General features: G+C 41.8%; 1 protein-coding gene across 1 annotated transcript in view; it reads left to right on the forward strand.

Annotated features, from left to right (window-relative positions):
• Window positions 1-13,815, forward strand: part of BRINP2 (BMP/retinoic acid inducible neural specific 2) — a 157,733-nt gene that overhangs the window by 113,053 nt on the left and 30,865 nt on the right. Inside the window, exon 3 of the mRNA XM_058178502.1 lies at window positions 11,358-11,548. Coding sequence (XP_058034485.1) covers window positions 11,358-11,548 — 191 coding nt within the window. The remainder of the gene's footprint in view (window positions 1-11,357; window positions 11,549-13,815) is intronic.

Raw genomic sequence — 13,815 nt, forward strand, 5'->3', positions numbered from 1 at the left:
GAGAAAAGGCTGCACATTGTCTTAATTTAATTAATTTATGGCAGCTGCAACATGATAAATGCATTCACTTGAAGATATATTTAAACAATAAAACAATGGAACAGAGGAGCACATCTCCTTATATACCATTCAGGCTGAGGCACAAGCCAATCGTCAACGTGCATTTTCCCTCCAAAAGTTCCCTCCCTCCAAAAAAGTTCAGTGCTTGCCTAGACACAGATTTTGATCATTTGGCTGGCATATACTACATACAATAGGTGTTTCAGGTAATTTTTCCAGAAAGTTCAAAAAGTACTTTCTATTTCATTGATAAAAGATTTTAAATCAGACTCTATGAAGTTACTTTACACTGGTAAGATCACCTTTCCATTCAACTCAGTGTACCCTATCTATTCAGAAATGTCTTTCCCCAAGGTATGCTTCTTCTAATCTTGCTATCTGATATTTTTTATCTAAAAGTTTTAGAAGTACTGGTTTTGATCTAGCCTGATTCTAAAAAAAAAAGAATAATAATCTTGGAGTGTAATGCTTGCTATCCTTTTCCCCTTAGACAGATATCTACGTTGAATATAGTCAATCCATTTTTCCATTCCTTTAAGTATCTTTCTTGCGTATTGTCTTTCAAAAGGCTGATATCTTCGCCATCTCAGCCAAATTGGCAACTTTCAATATCCATTCTTCTATTGTAGGTACTTTTTTCTTCCAGTATTGTCCTATTAGTAATCTTGCTGCTGTTATTAGATTTAAAATCAATTTAGTCTCAATTACTGTACAATCCGTAATAATTCCCAACAAGAAAAATTGCGGCAGGAACTTTATCTTCTTTTCAAAACATTTTGTAAAATCCACCAAATTTTTATCCAAAAGGCCTTTATGTCCTTACAAGTCCACCAAATGTGAAAATATGTAGCGTCATCACAATTACATCTCCAACATTTTGCTTGCATATCTGGATACATACACGATAATTTTTTAGGATCTAGATGCCATCTATAAAACATTTTATAAAAAATTTTCCTCAGATTCTGTGCCTGCGTGAATTTAACATTTCTAACCCAAATTTTTCCCAAGTTTCCAATAATATTGGCTCCTGAAAATTTTGTGCCCACTTTATCATACAGTCCTTTACCAAGTCCCTTTCAGAATCTATTTCAAGTAACACATTATACAATCTCTTTATATGCTCCTGAGACTGATTTCTAATTTGCTTTACCAAATTTCCTCGTTCTGCTCTATACCAATTTTCTGATCTCCTTCCATCTAGCACGTAGTTGCTCATATTGAAACCAAGTATAATTTTTCCTTCCTCTCTTAATACTTGCAGAGATTTTAACTGCAAATTACCTCTTTCAGTATACAAAAGATCTTTATATGTAATCATTTCCTGATTCTGTTCTATGTTTATATTTTCTATTGTATGTCTAGGACTTGCCCATATAGGAACCTTATAATTTAGTTTATAAGAGTATTTTTTCCAAACACGCAGAAGGGCATTTCTTAGCACATGATTTTTAAAGGCCTTATCCACCTTTTTGTCATAAATTAAATATGCATGCCATCCATATAGCAAATCATAACCTTCTATATTCAAAATTCTGTCCTCTGTTAAATTAAACCAATCACTTATTGCAGAGAGAGCAGCTGCTTCATAATATAATTTAAAATTAGGCATTTTAAACCTCCCTTTTCCGAGAATCTTGAATTATTTTCATTTTAACCCTAGCTTTTTTACCTTCCCATATGAATTTGTTAATTCCCTTCTGCCATTCCTCAAGATTCTTATCTTTCTTAATTATTGGTATCATCTGAAAGAGGAATAAAAATCTAGGTAAAACATTCATTTTAATAGCAGCAATTCTCCCCAGCAAAGATAATTGCAATTTTTTCCAAACAATCAACTCCTTCTGAACTTTTTGCCATAAAACCTCATAGTTATTCTTATACAATTTCACATTTGACGATGTAATATAAACCCCTAAGTACTTAACCTTCTTTACAATTTCAAATCCTGTTACTTCCTCTAGTTTTTCTTTCTGTTGTCTGGCCATATTTTTTATTATCACTTTTGTCTTTTTCTGATTTACCTTAAACCCTGAAACATTCCCATATTGATCAATTATTTCCAACAAAGATTTACTAGAATTTATAAGGTTTGTTAAAGTAATCACCAAATCATCTGCAAAAGCTCTTAGCTTATATTCATATTGTCTAACTCTAATTCCCTCTATCTCCTTTACTTCTCGTATTTTATCCAATAATGGTTCTAGAGTTAAAATAAACAATAATGGTGATAAAGGACATCCCTGTCTTGTTCCTTTCGCAATCTTAAAAGGTTCTGTTAAGCTACCATTGATTAAACTCTGTTACTTTTATCTTTTAAAGTTTTTTTCCCTTAGCTTTTACTCCCTTCCAGATTCATTCAAATGAGCAAATTCCTATGGTGAACTTATCACTTCCGAACCATCAGAGTTTTTAAGGAGACTTAGTCAGAACCTCATCACTAGAAAAGTGACAAAAGGTCATGAACTTGCAGATAAGATCCATAAAAACACCCACTTCCAAAAGCAATAAATCTGTCAGACTTGGCAGCAGCAAAGAGGTTAAGCAAACTTCAAAGGAGGAAGCTATAAACTCAACTCATTAATCTGAGGGGGAAAAAAACTTGCTGACATCAAAACAATCTTGATGTGCCCTCCCAGTGCTGGTAGTGATATGGAAGTCCAGCACAATTTAATTCATCTGCCCCTTTGAGTTGCTCAACCTCTAAACTATCTCATGTTATTGCCTCTTCTATGACCAAGACACATAGAAAGCTGTCAGCACATTCATCAATAACAGTGACACTGACAGTGACTCCTCTGGAAGTTTTACACCAGCAATTCTCAAGAAACCCATGCAATCCCAAGTAGCAGTTACCTAAAAGAAAGTGCTTGTAAATGTAACAAAACTCAGCCAAACAATACAGAAACCCAGTCTGGAGATTTATCCTCATCTGCCTCCACAACTAAGGCACCTCCCCTGGCCCATAGGAACCTGACTCTTAGAAGAAACAGTTCCCTTCATTTCCACTTAACACTGGACAACCCACAAAGAATGCTTGGGATCCTTGCTTGTCAGTGATCCACATTTCAGTGCCCATGCTGCACTGATTCTCCCGATGGACGTAGATTTGGAAGAGAAGAATGTGAATCCTGTTGTGCCACACCTCTCCCTCACACCACTACAGAAGGAGACACAGCTATAGTAGCCTCAACTGTCAACTAATATGAACCTTCTACCCTTGCAAAAATCACACACCCAGTCCCAAGTGCACAATACCTCTGCTTGAAATTTAAGCATTTAATCACCAGCGAAATGTCATTCTTTCAACCTGGAATGTGATTGGGTGGTTTATATCCACCAGAGATCCCTGTTTTACTGACTTTCTCTCCCACCATGACATCAACTGCTTCAATGTGGCTGCCTCATCAAGGCTATGGGAACTGAGAAAGGCATAAAGCAAAGCTGCATATTGGCCCCATTCCTAATTCTATTTTTATATCAAGTACATATTGGACCATTTCCTCAACCTGAAGTTTCACTCCCCCAAACTGGCTGGAAGACACATTTCTGTTTTATTCTAGGCAGACGATGTAGCAATACTCTCAAGAATACCTGTTGGCTTAAAAGAGCACTGAGAGCACTAGGGCAGTATTGCAAGGAAGAGCAGCTAGAACTCATGTATGAGAAAAACAAGATTTGCAAAAAGTGCTTGCCAAAGGTAAGTATTCAATGGAATAATCAATGGAGGATACATGGCCATGAGATTGAGCAGGTGTACTGTTTCAAATATTTGGGAAATAGTCCTACATTCTGCCAACGGTAGGAAACTCCATGAAGACAAGTCACTGAAAATGCACAAATGAGCTCATCTGCAATCCTTAAATTCGTCTAGATAAGAGATGGCCACTATATACCAGCAGCATTCAAATTATTTGAAGCCAAGCTAATAGCACAACTTCTTTATGGTGCCCAACTGATCCCCTTCTCCAAGTCTGCCCCATTAGAACTTTTTCAGTCCAGATTTCAAAGATTAACTTTTCAAGCCCCAAACTGTGTTTCTAATGCTACCCTGAGACCTCATGAAAGTAGAAGCTAGAATATAGGTAATGAGACTCAACTATTGTCTCAGACTACCCTTTATTCACCTTGGCCTTGCTCCACTATGAAGGGTGATTCTCAATTAACATGGAAAAAGACAGTTGTAATGTATTACTGTAAGTTTTGGCGGGAGTTTTAGGCGGGAAATATCTCGGTTCTGATTGGATGCAGCCTCAGGCTGAAGTGTATATAAGGAGAGGTTTTTCTCCAGAGAGTTGCTGGGTCACACTATATTAAAGAGCTATTGTCACTAACCTGGTCTCCTGCCTCGTCAATACCCAAACTTAACATTGGCGACGAGGATGGGATCTTGAGGCAGAGCACCAGAACAGAGCTGAACTCACTACGAGAATCAAACCCAGCAAGGTGATAGCGGAATTGCAGCGATGACCGGCTACACGCCACCCACTCCGTTTGACCCTGCCCAGGAGACATGGGGAATATATATGACCCGTTTGAAAGTTTCCTGGAGGCAAGCGAGCTACAGGAGTCTCCGACAACATAAGCGGGCTTACTTCATAAGCCACTGTGGGTCAGCAGTCATCGCCGTCGCAGAAGCCCTAGCGGAGCCAACACCGCTACACTCCGTGTCGTGGCAGACCCTTCAGACCCTCCTGAAGAATCACTACGCACCAGCCCGTCCAAATACGTCGACGGTACGAGTTTGGGGGCGCGAGGCAACAAGAAGGCGAGTCTATCAGCGACTACATGGCAGCCCTGAGACAAGCCTCCAAGCATTGCGAGTACCGCGATCTGGACGAAGAGCTGCTGGAACAACTTATACGGGGGTCAGAGACATCCGTTTGAGGAGACGGTTGCTAGCCAAGAGCAACCTGACATTGTAACGCTCTGGGCGAAGCCATGAGATGTCCAACCATGCAGCAGACACCTTACAAAGCGACTCACGCCGATGGCGGGCGCAAAGCGAGCACAGTCCACCACGAAGAAACCTATCGTGAGTCAACCAGCGAGGAGGAAGAAGTCCACTACACCGGAAAATCGACAAGGAAGACCCGGAGGAATGCGGAAGTTGCGGGGCGACATCAGCGCCAAAGATGTAAGTTCAGGGCGCCATTTGCGGCGGTGTGAAAGGAAGGGCACCTGGCTCAAGTCTGCCGAGCACCCCAACCTTCCCGCCGAAAATTCAAATCGGCCAATCAGAGCGGCTCTGAGTCAGAGATGCAAACCCCACATTCCGAATTTCAAACCAGCCAATCAGAGCGCGAGATCGGCAAGGCGACCGCGATTGGCCAGGAAAGAAAGAGCGAAGTCAAACCGAATGACTGTTACCATAGACCACGCAGCTACCCGCATCGAAGAAAAGATCTTCACAAACCCGACAATTGAAGGCGTACCGTGCCGACTGGAAGTAGACACAGGATCAGCTATCACAATCATGTCCTGGGACACTTTTGTGAAAGCCTTGCCGCACATCGCAAAGCGCAAGCTACAGAAACAACGGCTCCGGGTGCAGGATTACCAGGGCAACCGCATCCCTGTTCGAGGGACAACGACCGTCGAGGTCAAGTACGGGACATACGAAAAGACCCTGCCCATCACGTTAGTCGAGGGAACCTTGCCAAGCTTGCTGGGGCTAGACTGGTTCAGGCGTTGGGAATGGGGTGACTGGCGCCCACCGGAGCGGATGCAACCTGCAAAACGCCTAATGGAGGAATTCGCAGACGATTCGAGGACCGTTTAGGCAAGTACAAGGGACCCCTATCTCCTTCAATTTAGACCCCAAATAGCTCCCATTAGGTTAAAGGCAAGGAGGGTTCCTTTGCACTCAAACCTAAAATCGACAAAGAGTTAGATAAATTAGTCAGCCAGGGATACTAGTGCCAGTTGACCATGCCAAATGGGAGCGCCAATCGTCACCCTATAAAACCAGACGGGTCCATAAGAATTTGCGCTGATTACAAGGCTACCTTGAACAAAGCATTGCAAAAGAGCGCCTACCCAGTTCCAGTAGTGCAACACTTATTGCACTCACTAGGCACGGACAAGTTTTCGCCAAATTAGACTTGGCACAAGCACCAACAGCTACCCGTAGATGCTAGCACAGCTGAGGCCCAGACCATTGTAACGCACCGGGTGCCTTTAAGTGCACCCGTTACAGTTCGGGTGAGTGTGGCCCGGGCTATTCCAAAATTTGATGGAGCGGCTCCTACAAGGGTTACCGGAGTCGTACCTATTTCGATGATGTGTTGGTATCAGGGAAGATTTAAGAGAACTGGGAAGCGATTAAGGAAAGTTTTGGCCATTTTAGGTCGGCAGGATTAAAAGTCAAAGCAAGCAAGTGTCAGATAGGGGTCGAATCTGTTGAATTTTTGGGCTATAGAATAGACAAAAGGATTCACCCACTGAGAGCAAAGTCAAGGCGATAAAGAGAGCCCCAGCACCCAAAAACAAGACAGAACTCCAGGCTTTCCTGGGTCTGGTAAACTTTACGCCGTGTTTTTAAAAGACAAGGCAACCGTTGCTGAACCGCTGCATAAATTGCTTGGAAAAACACTGTTTGGTCGTGGGGAAGTCAGAGAATAGGGCATTTGAGGCAGTAAAAGTTTGCTATCAAGCGATAGCCTGTTAATACAATACAACAACAGACTGCCATTAGTATTGGTTTGTGATCGTCCCCTATGGAGTAGGAGCTGTACTTAGCCACAGACTCCCCAAACGGCACTGAAGCCCCTATAGCGTTCTATTCACGACGATGTCCCGGCTGAGAGGAATTACAGCCAAGGTGGGCAGCTTCCAACAAGCCCTTGATCTGCAGATCCCTCACAGAAACCTGGGAATTAATACTGCAGCAGAAGCTGGCCAGTCAGCATTCTGGCAGCTATTCCTCCAGGCATCCAGAAGTAGTTAATTTAGCCAACCACGCCACGTGCTACAGAAAAAAAGTGACTCCTCCTTGAAATTCATGGGAATGCCCACAGATGGAACAACCTCAAGCTTATTGTGATCTTCCTCTCTTAGATCTTAAACTGCCAAAGCAGAACAATTGGCTTTCACTTTATTTTTACTATCTACCCAGTTTAAGAAACACCAAATGCATGCCTGGATAGTTGGCTCAGGGCTAAGACACTGAGCTTGTCGATCAGAAAGGTCAGCAGTTTGAATCCCTAGTATAGGACGTCTCCTGTATGAGCAGGGGGTTGGACTAGATGACCTCCAAAGTCCCTTCCAACTCTGTTACTTTTATCTTTTAAAGTTTTTTCCCCTTAGCCTTTACTCCCTTCCAGATTCATTCAAATGAGCAAATTCCTATGGTGAACTTATCACTTCCGAACCATCAGAGTTTTTAAGGAGATTTAGTCAGAACCTCATCACTAGAAAAGTGACAAAAGGTCATGAACTTGCAGATAAGATCCATAAAAACACCCACTTCCAAAAGCAATAAATCTGTCAGACTTGGCAGCAGCAAAGAGGTTAAGCAAACTTCAAAGGAGGAAGCTATAAACTCAACTCATTAATCTGAGGGGGGAAAAAACTTGCTGACATCAAAACAATCTTGATGTGCCCTCCCAGTGCTGGTAGTGATATGGAAGTCCAGCACAATTTAATTCATCTGCCCCTTTGAGTTGCTCAACCTCTAAACTATCTCATGTTATTGCCTCTTCTATGACCAAGACACATAGAAAGCTGTCAGCACATTCATCAATAACAGTGAAAGTGGCACTGACAGTGACTCCTCTGGAAGTTTTACACCAGCAATTCTCAAGAAACCCATGCAATCCCAAGTAGCAGTTACCTAAAAGAAAGTGCTTGTAAATGTAACAAAACTCAGCCAAACAATACAGAAACCCAGTCTGGAGATTTATCCTCATCTGCCTCCACAACTAAGGCACCTCCCCTGGCCCATAGGAACCTGACTCTTAGAAGAAACAGTTCCCTTCATTTCCACTTAACACTGGACAACCCACAAAGAATGCTTGGGATCCTTGCTTGTCAGTGATCCACATTTCAGTGCCCATGCGGCACTGATTCTCCCAATGGACGTAGATTTGGAAGAGAAGAATGTGAATCCTGTTGTGCCACACCTCTCCCCCACACCACCACAGAAGGAGACACAGCTATAGTAGCCTCAACTGTCAACTAATATGAACCTTCTACCCTTGCAAAAATCACACACCCAGTCCCAAGTGCACAATACCTCTGCTTGAAATTTAAGCATTTAATCACCAGCGAAATGTCATTCTTTCAACCTGGAATGTGGTTGGGTGGTTTATATCCACCAGAGATCCCTGTTTTACTGACTTTCTCTCCCACCATGACATCAACTGCTTCAATGTGGCTGCCTCATCAAGGCTATGGGAACTGAGAAAGGCATAAAGCAAAGCTGCATATTGGCCCCATTCCTAATTCTATTTTTATATCAAGTACATATTGGACCATTTCCTCAACCTGAAGTTTCACTCCCCCAAACTGGCTGGAAGACACATTTCTGTTTTATTCTAGGCAGACGATGTAGCAATACTCTCAAGAATACCTGTTGGCTTAAAAAAGCACTGAGAGCACTAGGGCAGTATTGCAAGGAAGAGCAGCTAGAACTCATGTATGAGAAAAACAAGATTTGCAAAAAGTGCTTGCCAAAGGTAAGTATTCAATGGAATAATCAATGGAGGTTACATGGCCATGAGATTGAGCAGGTGTACTGTTTCAAATATTTGGGAAATAGTCCTACATTCTGCCAACAGTAGGAAACTCCATGAAGACAAGTCACTGAAAATGCACAAATGAGCTCATCTGCAATCCTTAAATTCATCTAGATAAGAGATGGCCACTATATACCAGCAGCATTCAAATTATTTGAAGGGTACCTGGCTGAAGAGGGCATCCGACATGCCCTCTCAGCGCCGTTCCACCCTGCGTCGAGCGGCCTTGCTGAACGTTTTGTCCGGAGTGCGAAGAAGCGCTATCACGAAGCGGCCCGGCGATTGGCAGGCACAAATCGACGCATTCCTAACCGTCAACACAGGACCCCTGTGTGGCCACCGCCGCAGCCCAGCCGAGCTATTAATGGGGCGGAAGCTACGGTGCCCGCTAGACCGGCTACACCGAACTACGTGCAGGACGGGTTCAAAACAAAACCAGATAGAATCCGAGAGTTAAACATAGGAGACTCGGTGTGGGCACATAATTACAGCGACGGCCCAAACTGGAAGAGGGGATAGTCATAGACAAACGGGCCCCAAATCTTATCTAGTGGAACTAGACGATGGCAGAATCTGGGCGCCACATAGATCAATTAAGAAACAGATTGAGCGATAAGGCAGAATTAGGCGAGAACAGCCCTGACTATGATTTAATTAACCCCACAGCTGACTGGCGCCAAGAACAAACAGAAAGCGTAGAACCAAACAGAGACTTATCTGAGTCAGGCGAGGTCCAGCGACACCCTCCGGTCCCTCTAGAGGACAGCAGGTCCGAGCCGGCGACTAATCCAGGGCCGGATGGCCGGGAGGAGGAGCTCAGAGGCGAAAAGTCCCTCCGGCAAGCTCGACTCAACTCCAGAAAGTGAACTGCGCAGGTCCGGGAGAGTCAGGAGGCATGCGTACCTGCAGGACTACGAGAGAAGTAATATGCAAATATTGGCAAAGTGCCTTCTGGGAGGGAAGGTGTAATGTATTACTGTAAGTTTTGGCGGGAGTTTTAGGCGGAAATATCTCGTTCTGATTGGATGCAGCCTCAGGCTGAAATCCACAACCGCGAGCTGTCATCTCAGCACTAAAACACCTTTTCGCCACGCACGGGCTACCGGACACCTCGTGTCCGATAACGCCCACAGTTCACCGCAGCATTATTTGAAGCCAAGCTAATAGCACAACTTCTTTATGGTGCCCAACTGATCCCCTTCTCCAAGTCTGCCCCATTAGAACTTTTTCAGTCCAGATTTCAAAGATTAACTTTTCAAGCCCCAAACTGTGTTTCTAATGCTACCTTGAGACCTCATGAAAGTAGAAGCTAGAATATAGGTAATGAGACTCAACTATTGTCTCAGACTACCCTTTATTCACCTTGGCCTTGCTCCACTAAGAAGGGTGATTCTCAATTAACATGGAAAAAGACAGTGACAACTACAATTCCATCCTTGGGCTTCTCTCCAGGCCTTCTATTTAATATGCAATATGTTCAGGCCATAGCACTCATTAACAACATACTAACAGTGTGTAGCAGACACAGAGTGCCAACTGGACCTGGCCAGGTCTTCAACCTTTACTGCCAGTGAACCCAAGAGATTCTATCTCTCTGTGGCATACTTAACTAATCTTGAAGTACCTAACCACCCGATGGCTTTCCTCTGGCATGATGATACATTCTTCTCTTAGCTGTCATTCAAGGAGGAAACAGCAAGATTTCCTACCTGGAAAGATAATGCCTCTGTAATTCTGGACACATAGAAACAATAGAACATGTAGCTCTTCAGTGCCTGTATTACAGAGACATTTGTATTAGCCTCATCTCATCATTACTGTATAAATACCCAGGGAGCCCAGGACAATTTTGCGCCCCCCTGCTGTTGTCATTTACCAACTATTATACAACATCCAATGTTGCCAGTTTCTGTACAGTAACACTTAAAATCCATCTGATGAGGGATGATTTGTGCTGCAAACCAGTTTTAATGAGCACCTAATGAGCACCTAGTATTATAATAAATTTTGTTTGTCATGCTCTTCTACATCCATTTACTGCTCCAGCCACTCCTTTTATGTTATTTTTAGAGTTTTGTTTTTATACTTTTTTAGCTTTTTGTGTGCAATCTTTATTCTGTTGTCTCTTTTATGCTTTTTAATTTCCTGTACATCATCCTTCTTATGCTAGTCTTTGACTGTAATAAAGTTTGACTTCATTGGATTCATTCTTCCTGTATGAAGAAAATAGAAATCAAGTACTCAATTCAGCATTGAAAACAGTCTGCTGAGCATTTCCATTAGAAAAATATTCAGTTTGATTAAATATGTTCCCAGTTTTATCTTCCTTCCATGTCATATAGCAGTTAAGGTCTACTTACAAACTTGTATTAAAAAAAAAACTGAGATCCCTCCAGGATTGAGGAAATTATTTTTTTACACCACCACCTGTTACTTATTCCTGAAGGCTAGAAATTTGCTTTCTTTTTTGATTTACATAAATTCTAAAGCCTCCTGAGTGTGATCTGCTTTGTTTATTGCTAGCCTTCCTTATATTCTTGTCTTACTATTTTCTTCCAGAGAATTTGCTCGATGGAAAGTCAATAACTTGGCATTGGAAAGAAAAGATTTCTTCAGTTTGCCTTTGCCTCTGGCTCCAGAATTCATCCGCAACATTCGCCTTATGGGGCGTCGGCCCAGCCTTCAACAGATCACAGAGAACCTGATTAAAAAATACGGGACCCATTTCCTTCTCTCAGCAACTCTTGGAGGTTAATACTTAGCTTTCTGTTCATACATTAAACTCATAAACAATAGATTTGAGCTGTATCAGCAAAGATTATATTATATTAAATATATTTCTATAGATGAAGCCTAACTGTAACAGCTATGGCAGTTCAAATTATTTATTAAGATGCATATCATTGACTTGCTAAATAAGCTCAAGTGAGACAAAAAGATTCAATAGTAAGTTGCATGGAGTTATTTGGAAGCATTGGTGCATAATATGTGATCTTCTGAATATGTGTTTGGAAGTAGAGTCACTGCCTTAGGTGGGGTTTATTCTCAAGTAATCATGCACAGGGTTGCAACTACGTAGCTCAATCCAGTTTTAATAATTGTTATGCCATGTTAAAGTACAGATATGAAGAGACCCAAGGCACAATCAGAAAGATCAGTTGTCTAAATGGCAAGAATATACGAGGATTGCATAGAAACTGTAGTTCATAGTGATTGCCCATAGAGATAGTGCTTCTCCTCTACCTATTGCAGTGTCACATCCTGACAATATCTGTCATGATCACACAACTGCTTTGGGAATGGCACTTGTCTCCAGGAAAGATGTGTCATGGCTCTGTGTCTTCATAACATTTCCCTACAACCTCCCTCTGTGAGCCACAATCTGCAGCCTCACAACCATGTTGGCAAAGATTTCCATCACTGTCATCTCTTTAGAATCAGTTAGAGACAGAAGGAATATGAAATATTAGAATAGTCTAAGGCAACTCCAATTTCTATTACCGTCATCTCTTTAGAATTAGAGGCAGAAGGATATGCAACATTACAACATTCCTTTCAGGCAGCCTCCAGCTGGTACTACAACACTCTGTGCTCAAGAATGTTCCTCCCCCTTCAGCTGACAGTCCCTCTTTCCGGGTCAAGAATATCAATTCAATAGACATCCTTACAGTTATGGATAAACAGCCCCATGTTCCAAAGCTGTGGTTTGAATAAATGGTACTTCACAAATTCTTTCTTCTATTATCCATGCTACTTTTCTCCATTCTCACCCCCAATAATCTGAGGAGAGGGACGTTAAATTATTTGCTTTTCAGATGAGTGGGTTCTAGAATTTAAAATAATATTTGCAATGATCCAAAGGATTCCCCTCCCCCAACTGTTCATTGCCCCTCAGAATGACTGTTTGTCACTCTAGATGGTCATTTAAATGCTTCATGGCTCAAATTGGAATGTGCATGACAAATAAGTAAGGTGCACAATATAAATTAAGGGGAACTTGGTTTTAAATGTATTAAAAATGTGTGGTGGGGGGAGAAGGAGTTAAAACATTGAGCCACCTTATATATACTGTAATTGAAAATAACAGCATGAAGCCAGTATGGGTGACCTTGAGTCAGTCACTCATTCTCAGCCATACTAAGCAGGCAATAGCAATAGCACTTAGACTATAGACTTTACAAAATTCTCTGAGTGGTTTACAATGTCAGCATATTGCCCCCAACAATCTTGGTCCTCATTTTACTGACTTCAGAAGAATGGGAGGCTGAGTCAATCTTGAATCCCATCAGGATCGAACTCCAGACAGTGGGTAGAATTTTCTTACAATACTGCATTCTAACTACTGCACAGTCAGGGCTCTCTGGGAATGGCAAATCACTTCTGAAATCTTGCCACAAAAACTGCAGGTATTTCTCAATATTGAATGGAAAGCACATGAATGAATGAATGAATGAATGAATGAATGAATGAATGAATGAATGAATGATCCCATGCTTTATCCATATAAAGTTCACTCCTCTCAATAATTTTTCTGATCTCTGGGAGGATTTCCATATTTTTTCTCCAGTTTCCCCCAGCCGCCACCCCTCATTGCTAATGTATAAAAAGCTAAAAAGAGAGTTGTAACTTTGGACAAGATGTAGTTTTCTATCCAAAAATAGCTTTGTGGATAGAGTGAAGATATATGACTACTTCCTCAAAAGAAAAAGAATTAATTCTAGCTTCAGGCTGTGTAAAGCATGATGGTCAAGAGAACTGCTGTAGAAAGCAGCAGGTGAAGCAGTTCACACCTTTCTCTAAGGATTTATCGTGCTAGGATTCATTGGTGTGGAGGATTTGTTATTGATTAAAGCCATAGTTCAAAGAAGGACTTAAAGCAGCAGTATGGATTTTTTTAAAATCCATAAGTCACACCTAGTATTAGCAACAGAACAAGTTTGCCAAGAGACTGAAGACAATTAGTGATATTTTACCATGTGAGTGATTGCTTGGTTTAAATAATACCTTTTCCATTGCC

Source organism: Ahaetulla prasina, chromosome 3, assembly GCF_028640845.1.
Source record: "Ahaetulla prasina isolate Xishuangbanna chromosome 3, ASM2864084v1, whole genome shotgun sequence".
NCBI lineage: Eukaryota > Metazoa > Chordata > Lepidosauria > Squamata > Colubridae > Ahaetulla > Ahaetulla prasina.